We start from the raw sequence: 9501 nt of genomic DNA, 5'->3' as shown, positions 1-9501 counted from the left end.
GAAAATGGGATTAGGCCAGCAGGGGCACAAATGGGCAGAGTGGTCTCCTTCTGAGCTGTACATATTCTGAGAGAGGGAGAGTGTGTGCAGAGCTGGAGGTGGGATGGGAGGGCACCACGTGAATTGCTTCCAAAGAGGGCTAGCAAAGCCATGATGGGTCAAATGGCTGTGTTCTTCGCCATCAGGGATGATTCCTCCACCACACACACACACTCACCCACACACATACAGACACCCACCCACCTCCCCCCCACACACACCCAACCACCTCCACACACACCCACACACACTCGCACGCTCACACACACACCTTCACCACATCCCCCACACACACACTCGCATGTACACGTGCACACACACACACTCAGAGAGACACACCCACCCACCCCCCACACACACCCAACCCCCACACACGTACACACACCCTCACCACGCCTCACACCCCCACACACACTCGCACATGCATGCGCACACCCACACACACTCACTCACACACACACACAACATGATCGCCATCACTGTTCAGATGGGGATAACCTCCTTGAGCCTAGGGTGTTGTACAAAAATATTTCACCTTGGTCCTGCCAACTGCTCTCTTTCTGGTCCAGTCAGGGGAGGAGTGGGGTTGGAGGTGCGGGGTTAGGAGTGATGTGAGATGGGGTGCACGGCTGTGTTTGGAATGAGTCAGGGCAGTGGGGGAATTGATGTTTCCTCACATTTGCCTGGCTCATGCAGAAAAACCTTAACAAACTGATAATCTATACGAAAAAAAGGTGGGGGGGGGGGGGTGTTGGAAGGTAGGGGAGTGGGAGGAAAATGAACCAATGATTGGACCTTTTAATCATTCCTTTCATTCTATTGGAAGACCTCTGGGTGCTTGAGCAAGATCTTCTCAATGTAGTTCTCCAGCTCTTCCTCATTGGCTTCATCCTCGTAGTACTCCTTGTTTCGGTAAACCGGGGGTGGAGGCTGGTAGTAATAGGGGCGGTAACGAGGCTGGGAGATTCTGGGATGAATGTAATTGGGGTAACCATTTGGCCTGAGACGGTACCTCCTGGGGATAGGGTAAGCCATGCTGTCATAGTCTAGAGCATTATTAGCACCCAGGAGATCCTGAAGACTCAGCTCATTGTTGACATGGTGTCTGGTCTTCTCTGGCCGATGATGGGGAAGGTAATTGCTGTCTGGGGTCTTGTACCTGTCCCGGGATGATGCCCCATATCTGCTCTCTAGCCTCTCCATTGGATCTTTCCTTTTCTTTTCCACATCATTGATGATGTCAATCACATCGTCGGCGGGCAGATGGAGCTTGCTAGATATCTCGATGAGTCTGTCGATGGTCTGGGGATCGATATCCTCATCCTCATCTTCGTCTTCATCTGACCTCTTCTCCTGGGAGGCGCTGTCCTCTGAGTCTCCTCCGACCTTCCCCCTGTTGTCTCTCACCTTCCCCTCCTCCTCCTCCTCCTCTTCCTCCTGGCTGGATTCCCCCTTTAGTAGGTACTGCAGCAACAGGTCAGATGCTCTATCCTTTGCCCTCTGCTGGCCACTCTTCCACCTGCTAACCTCTGGGGCTTTGGAGCTGTACTTCACTCTATCGCGGGTGTCATCCTGGCTCTCCTCATAGTCAGAGTATTTCTCCTTCCTGCCCACTAGCTCTTCGAAGGCATCCAGGTCTCTCAGCACATCATTTTCCGTTGATTGGTCACCCTTGGTTAGTGAGAACTGGGCAGTGTTGGACCTCTCCCTTTTTGTGGTCGTGCTGTATCTCTCCAAGTCCTGCAGCATTGTCTCCAGCCTGTCGATGTTCTGTGGGGTCAGGGAGTCTTCTCCGTCCTCCCCGTTCCTCCAGTCTGACTCTTCACTCTCCTGTGAGATGGGGCTCCTCTGGGTCTTTCCCACTCTGGTCCTACTCTTCACATTCTCCGTCAAGTCATTAGCCTCCACCTCTGGTGACCCGAGGTCGGCGGAGGGTGGTGCCACTCCATCGTGCTGCCTTGGCTCCTCCCTGGTGCTGGGCTGGTCTGTGTCCACCTTCAAAGCTTGCAGCAAAATGGCCGCCAGGGTCTTGGCGTCCACGTCCTTAAACAGTTCGTCATCGTAACTGGGTTCCGGCTTGGGCTGGGAGGGAGCGGACCTGACCTGATGGCTCTTGAGCGGCTCCACCTCGCCCTCGGGCATTTTCCCGTTCTCTGGGAACAGCCCCTGGCCCTGGTAATGAGGGGTCTGTCCGTTCTCCTTCAGGTTGTCCGGGGACTGGTGTTCCATGTGACCATCATCTGTAAGGGGGCCAGCTCTGACAGCGCCGAGCAACATGAGGGTCAGGGCGAAGACAACAGCGGCCGGTGAGTGGGTTAGCCAAGCCATCCTTGCAAGGTCAGTGGGGAGGGGAGAGAAGGCTACGGATGCAAAAACACAAAAGGAAGATAGATTTACTACACCGACTAATGCTTTAGAGTCAAACATCAGCTGGTACAATTACAATATTTAAGAGGCATCTGGATGGCTATGTGAATAGGAAGGGTTTGGAGGCAAATGAGCCAAATGGAATCAGATTAATATAGGATATGTGGTTGGCATGGATGAGTTTAGATTAGAATCCCTACAATGTGGAAACAGGCCATTTGGCCCAACAAGTCCACACCGATTCTCCGAAGAGTAACCCACCCAGACCCATTTCCCAACATTTACCCCTGACTAATGCACCTAACACTCTGGACAATTTAGGCTGGCCAATTCAATCTTTGGATTGTGGGAGGAAACCGGAGCACCTGGAGAAAACCTATGCAGACACGGGGAGAATGTGCAAACTCTGCACAGACAGTCGCCCGAGGCGGGAATTGTGCCCAGGTCCCTGGCACCGTGAGACAGCAGTGCTAACCACTGAGACGCCATGCTGCAATTTGGACTGAAGGGTCTATTTCCATGCTGTACATTTCCATGACCTAGAGCGCAGCTCTACAGATTAGTAACTCCTGCCATACGTATTCTCAGATTTTAAGGTGACATACAGAAGAGATGTTTGCCCCTGCACCCATGTTGAAGTACTTTGTTTTCTCAACGCCCTTCCATGAATATAATTGTTTACATTGAGAGATCTTCAAATGGAGATGTCCAGTGGCATTGCTCATCATCAGTGTTTTGTGACAGCAAGTATATTTTGCCGTGTGACACCCAAATCCAACCTTCGTTACCTGTTAGAGGAGGCAAGGCTCGTTTGGTGCTAATTAAACACAGATCCAGATCAAATAGGATTGATGGATGCTTGATATGAACAAAGTCTGGATAGTCTGGGAGTTTTGTGTTCTTCCAAGTACCATGACAGATATAAAATTATAAGGAGCATACAGAGTGTGGGTAGGGAGTACCTATAGTGGATGTGAACACATAAGGGTGTGTGGGTGGAGGGGTTCAATTTGGGGTCAGTCGGGCATTTGGAATGGGAAGGGTGGAAGCAGAGAACTGAGACATATAAGAACAGTAGAGGCAGAAACCCTCATCATGTAACAAAGAATAATTTTTTGACCTTGAAGTACGGAATGGGATGAGGTTGAATGGGCCAAATGGCCTCTTTCTAGGAGAAAGTAAGGACTGCAGTTGCTGGAGATCAGAGTCAAAATGTGTGGTGCTGGAAAAGCACAGCCGTTCAGACAGCATTCAAGGAGTGGGAGAGTTAACGTTTCAAACATTAGCTCTTCATCAGGAATTGGGGGGGAAGGTGGTGGGCCAAGAGGGGCTGAGAGCTAAATGGGAGGGGGGTGGGGCTAGGGGAAAGGTAGCTGGGAATGTGATAGGTTGATGGAGGTGGGGGGTTGATGGTGATAGGTAGAGAGGAAGGTGGAGTGGATAGTTGGGAAGAAGATGGATAGGTAGGGCAGTTCAAGAGGGTGGTGCCAAGTTGGAGGGTTGGAAATAGGATAAGGTGAGGGGAGGGGAAATGAAGAATTTGATGAAATCCACATTGAACTTATGTGGTTGGAGGGTCCCAAGGCGGAAGATGAGGCATTCTTCCTCCAAGCGTTGGGTGGCTAGAATTTAGCGATGGAGGAAGCCCAGGACTTCCATGTCCTTAGTGGAGTGGGAGGGGGAGTTAAAGCCACAAGATAGTGGGGTTATTTAGTGCATGTGTCCCAGAGATGGTCTCTGAAACATTCCACAAGTTAGCGTCATGTCTCCTCAATGTAGAGAGGACCACACCGAGAGCAACAGACACAGTAGATGATGTGTGTGGAACTACAGGGAAATCTCTGTCAGATGTGGAAGAATGGACAATGGTGAGGAAGGAGGTGTGGGCACAGATTTTGCACTTCTTGCAGTGGCAAAGGAAGATGTGGGAATGGATGATGGGTTAGTGGGGGACGTGGACCTAACAAGGGAGTCACGGAGGGAATGGTCTCTGCGGAACACAGATAGGGGTGGGGAGGAAAATATATTCCTGGTGGTGGTGTCTATTTCTAGGTGGCAGAAACTGTGGAGGATGATGCATTGCATCTGGAGTTGGTGGGGTGGAAGGTGAGGACAAGGGGGTGTTCTGTCCTTGTTGTGATTCGAGGGGTGGGGTTCAAGGACAGAGGTATGGGAAGTGGAAGAGATGTGCTAGAGGGCATCATTGACCACATGGGAGGGAAAATTGCAGTCCTTGAAGAAGGAGGCCATCTGGGATGTTCTACGGTGGAATTAGTCCTCCTGGAAGCAGATGCAGAGGAATTGGGAATAAGGGATAACGTTTTTACAGGAGGAAAGGTGGGAAGGAGTGTAGTACAGGAAGCTGTGGGAGTTGGTGGGTTTGAAATAGATGTCCATGTTGAGTCTGTCACCAGAAATGGAGATGGAGAGGTCCAGGAAGGGGAGGGAGGTGTTCCAAGATGGTCCAGATGAATTTGAGGTCAGGGTGGAAGGTGTTGGTGAAGGTGATGAACTGTTCAGCCTTCTTGGGGGAGCATGAGATGGCTCCGCTACAGTCATCGATTTAACAGAGGAACAGGTGGGGAATGGTGTTGGAGGAGCTGTGAAAGGTGGATTGTTCCAAGTACCCAATGAAGAGGCAGGCATAACAGCCACCATGTGGGTGCCCATAGCTACCCCTTTGGTCTGGACAAAACCCTCGCCACCCAACGCCTGGAGGAAGTATGCTGCATCTTCCACCTTGGGACCCTCCAACCACATGGGATCAATGTAGATTTCACCAGTTTCTCCATTTCCCCTCCCCCCACCTTATCCCAGAGCGGACCTTCCAACTCGGCACTGCCCCCATGACCTATCCTACCTGTCCATCTTCTTTCCCACCTATCCACTCCACCCTCCTTTTTGACCTATCACCATTACTCCCCCCACCTCCATTACCTATCGTATTCCCAGCCAACTTCCCCCAGACCTACGTCCCTCCCATTTATCTCTCAGCACCCCCCCTCCCCACTTATGCCACCCCCCTCATTCCTGATGAAGAGCTTATGTTTGAAATGTTTGACTCTCTTGCTCCTCCTGGCTGGCTGTGCTTTTCCAGCACCATATATTTCGACAAATGAATTCATTCTCCAAGGTAATGGAGGGCAAGAAATGGTGATCTAGCCAGCAATACCCACACCTCCTGTCACTGAAAAAAAAATTGTGTGCTGTGAATTTCTGTGAGTTCTGTTTTTGTGACAATCCCATTTTTAAACAATAAGTAAATCTGGTGAATGGCAGGCAGCATATTTGATCACTGGCTTGACCCTGGATATTCTCTTTGGCATGAAAAGGTGCCTTGGCTATTTAGATTTTCTTTGGCCTGAAGGAGATGGACAAAGACACTGAAACCCAGGGACAGAAACAGAGAAAGCTGGCAAGATGGAGACAGACCAAGACAAAGAGAAAGATGTAGGCATAAATCCTGGAGGAGAAAGAGAGGAAAGAAGGAAGGAACAAGAAAAAAATAATAAAAAGAAAGAAAAGAAGCCGAAGAGATAAAATGAGAAAGATGGTTGTGTAGATTGGCAAAGAGACAACGAAAGCAGAGAGAGAACACACAAAGGGATAGGATTGTAATTTAACCAAGTAAAAGGAAAGAGGGAGATGCACCCGATATATAGACAGAGTGATAGTAGAAGATAAGCAGAGACATTGAGAGGGAGGGTGGGATGGGGTGGGGGGGATAATTATGCAATGAAGCAGGAATACAAATTCAGAAAAGGTCTTACCACCGAGACTGAGAGAGAGAGAGAGAATGAGGGATTGAGACACAAAGATAGATATTGAAAGTGAGTGAGAGGAACCAGTGAGAGGAATTGGAAATAAACCATTAAGAATAAGCAGAAAGAGACAGAAACACTAAGATTCATACAGACAGAGCGAGGATGACACCAAGGTCGGAAAAGAGGATCTGGGCAGGTGAACAAACTCAGGGCATCATTATTCATGCACATTTTCTCTCCCTAATATTATGTATTGTTCCCTTCCACATATTCATGAGCACCAAAATCTCTCTCCCTCTGCGTTGCTGTTTCCCCCTTCTGTTTGTCGCTCCCTATTCTTTCATTTTGACGTGTTGTCCTGCTGTCTGTCTGTGTTATAAACCTTATTTCATAGTCTCAGTTATCGCTGTATCTCTGCTCCTTGTACCATCCTGCAAATGCCACATTCTGTCTCCCTTTTTGTGTACTTGTATACCTGTATGTGTTGTATGCATATCCCTCTGTAAGCATATGTATGTGTTCATCTGTGCATAATGTGTATTTGCACGTACATCTCTCTCTACATGAGTTAATGCGTGTCTATATGTATGTATATGTTTTGTTATGATTTTAGAGATGCCTGTATGTACGTCTTTCTCTGTCTATTTGTAGCTATCTCTGTATATATGTCCATTTGTATATTTCTCTATATCTCTGTATGTCTTTCTTTATGTCTGTTTGTAGCTATCTTTGCATATGTGTTGGTGTAAGTATTCCTCTTTTCCTACATTGGAATGTTTCTCTATATGTGTGCTTATCTGCATGTACATTTTTCTATATGTCATCTGTGTGCATATATCTTAGTGTATATGTGTCTTTGGGTATATATCTCTGATAGATATAGATATGTGTATATCAACTAAATGCATTTATGCATAAATACCTCACTACATGTGTGTCTGTGTGTTATCACTATATATGCACAATGGTTTATATATCTCTGTATGTGTGCAACTGAGTGTCTCTCTCTCTAAGTGTCTCATATGTGCTTTTGTGTCTGTCTCCACTGATGCACAGTCTAGTTCCACCTGTACAGCTATAGCTCAAGGAGGATAAGCAGATTTGTATTGTATTGGCAAGCTTGCCAGTTTCTATTCAAGATGAATGTGAAAACTGACAATGAAACCTTTTCATAGCTGTAAGGGGAACTTTCCGAGGATATGGCCAAGAATCACAGGCGGTCCATGTTCTCCTTTTTTCCGATTTGAAGAATAAATGTGTTCTGAAGTGAAAGGTTTTGCATACAGCGGCCAAGCTGCAGGACATCAGTAGCTGCTACCATGACAACCAATTGATCTGCAGTCTCCTAAGACTGTCCACGTCTGCAGCCTCCTGGTTACCACAGCAACTCCAGGCATTTCTGTTGGGCCATGACAGCTCCAAGCTGCTGAATGGTGCAGGGATTGGAATGGAGGGGTGTCCTTTCCCTTGGAAGGGACATTCAGCTCTGTGTGTGTGTGTGTGTATGGATGTCATTGTCTAAGACATCACTCTATCCTGAATACTCACTCCATCTAGGATTCTGCCTCAGTTGTCCATTCATTTTAATCTGGTAACTGCAGACAGGGAGAAAACTTGCCGCCTGCACTGGGAGTGAGCTAGCACATCAGTAATGGTTAGTGCACCAACGCAACTGGTCTGACACCAGAATAACGATGCTTGCATATTTACCTCAATACATCTGTCTGTCTATCCATCTCTTCTTGCTATCCATTTATCTGTCTGTCTGTCTATCTATCTATCAATTAACGTAATAACCACCTCATCTCTCTCTCTCTCTCTCTCGTTCTATTAGTCTGTATGCGTGGTAAGTGTCCAGCCACTTGAATTTTGAAAGAAGCAAGGCAGAGATATGTGACTCGGATCAGGACTCAACCTAAAGGCCAGCCCTGAACAGGGGAATCCCATTTGTGCTGCTGCCAGAGACTGGAGCTGCTGACAGCACACAATTCAGCCAGAATGTGGCTGTCCAGGATTATTGCCCATCCCCTCCTGATGCACGCAGACAGAACCAGTTCATTCCCATTCACTGCCAGGGAAATGGATGCACTTCAAGAATGAGTGAGGTATTTTAGTGATTCCCGAAACTGTAGTCTACATTGTGAAACAAGCAAGCTAATGCCGACTCTGCTGTATGTGTTACTGGAGAGTTCCCCATCTGTAAACATAACTATATAAAAACAATAAATATACATTATAATATATGCATTAACATATAATGAGAATGCACAAAAACATATATCAAATGTTTTTATATAGAGAATACATAAACACAAAATAAGCATTGAACATCAGTAACATACAATTGTGTATAATTATTGATTTCCCAATTAAGATTCCCTCATGTGCAAATCTTTATAATGAGATAACTTAATGCATTGTACTAATCGGTTACATTTCACAAATTGCAACATTCCATGAAATACATTAAAAATAATTCTATTCATTTAAAAAAATGATTATACATCTAAATGCCCTGCAATAAGGTGAATATTTTCTGTTTGTTGTTGTTTTGGTAGATTTGTGACTGTCAAAAGGAAACTGTCTGCACCACCTTGGAATTTATTTGCTCACCGTTTGACTGATCGCATTTAATTCGGAGGTTTCGCACCAACTGTGGGCGTTTGAGATTTGCTCTCTCGGGTGATGTTTGGGCTCCAGTAGCTCTTACCTGGGAGATTCGGTGTCTGAGGGTGAAGGAGAATTTAGTCGGGATGCTTGCTGGGCACGGCTCTGCGTCTGGGGTCTCCAGCTGTCAGAGTTTCAAAACCTCGGACAGCGCCCGCGGATTAGACACTGTAGGTTTCAGCACCACCGTCAGCCCCCGTGGATCTGACAGCTGGGGCTTCAGCTCCGCGGACAGCAGCCCGTGGCTCTGTGGGTTTCAGATCCGTGGACAGCGCCTGCAGTTTCTTGACTCTGGTGGGGTTTCAGAACCGTGGACAGCGTCCGTAGATCAGGCTCCGTGGGTTTCAGGACCGCGGACAGCGCCCGTGGCTTTTATGCTCTTTCTGGGAACATCCCCCCCCTTTGATTCCACGCCCCCCCCCTGACGTCACCTTGCATTGACGTCATCGGTTCATTCATCCCCAGCCTCTCGTGTGGAAATCACCCGCAGCCCCGGATTTCATGAATGAAATCTCGGCTCCATTCACAATAGAGGAAGGGCACAGCTGCAAGAAGACACCTAGACAACCATGGACACTGCGATTCAGTCTGGTCCTCATGCAGATACAATCTCGGCCGAAAACTAAAATAAAATTTGAGACAAAGAGAGAGAGAAAAAAATAAA

The 9501-nt window shown here is 47.5% G+C and overlaps 1 protein-coding gene across 1 annotated transcript; it reads right to left on the bottom strand.

Moving 5' to 3' along the window:
- Window positions 1–393: 393 nt before the first annotated feature.
- Window positions 394–9186, bottom strand: LOC122544325 (uncharacterized). Its single transcript, XM_043683499.2, has 2 exons — window positions 8881–9186; window positions 394–2399 (listed from the first exon to the last, which is right to left on the bottom strand). Exon 2 carries the CDS (start codon window positions 2365–2367, stop codon window positions 856–858), a length of 1512 nt encoding a protein of 503 aa, XP_043539434.2. The 5' UTR covers window positions 2368–2399; window positions 8881–9186; the 3' UTR covers window positions 394–855.
- Window positions 9187–9501: the final 315 nt, after the last annotated feature.

This window comes from Chiloscyllium plagiosum, unplaced genomic scaffold (genome assembly GCF_037043375.1).
Source record: "Chiloscyllium plagiosum isolate Xiang-an unplaced genomic scaffold, Cpla_swu_hap1 HiC_scaffold_44, whole genome shotgun sequence".
Taxonomy (NCBI): Eukaryota; Metazoa; Chordata; class Chondrichthyes; order Orectolobiformes; family Hemiscylliidae; genus Chiloscyllium; species Chiloscyllium plagiosum.
This window is presented reverse-complemented; position numbering and strand designations above follow the sequence as displayed.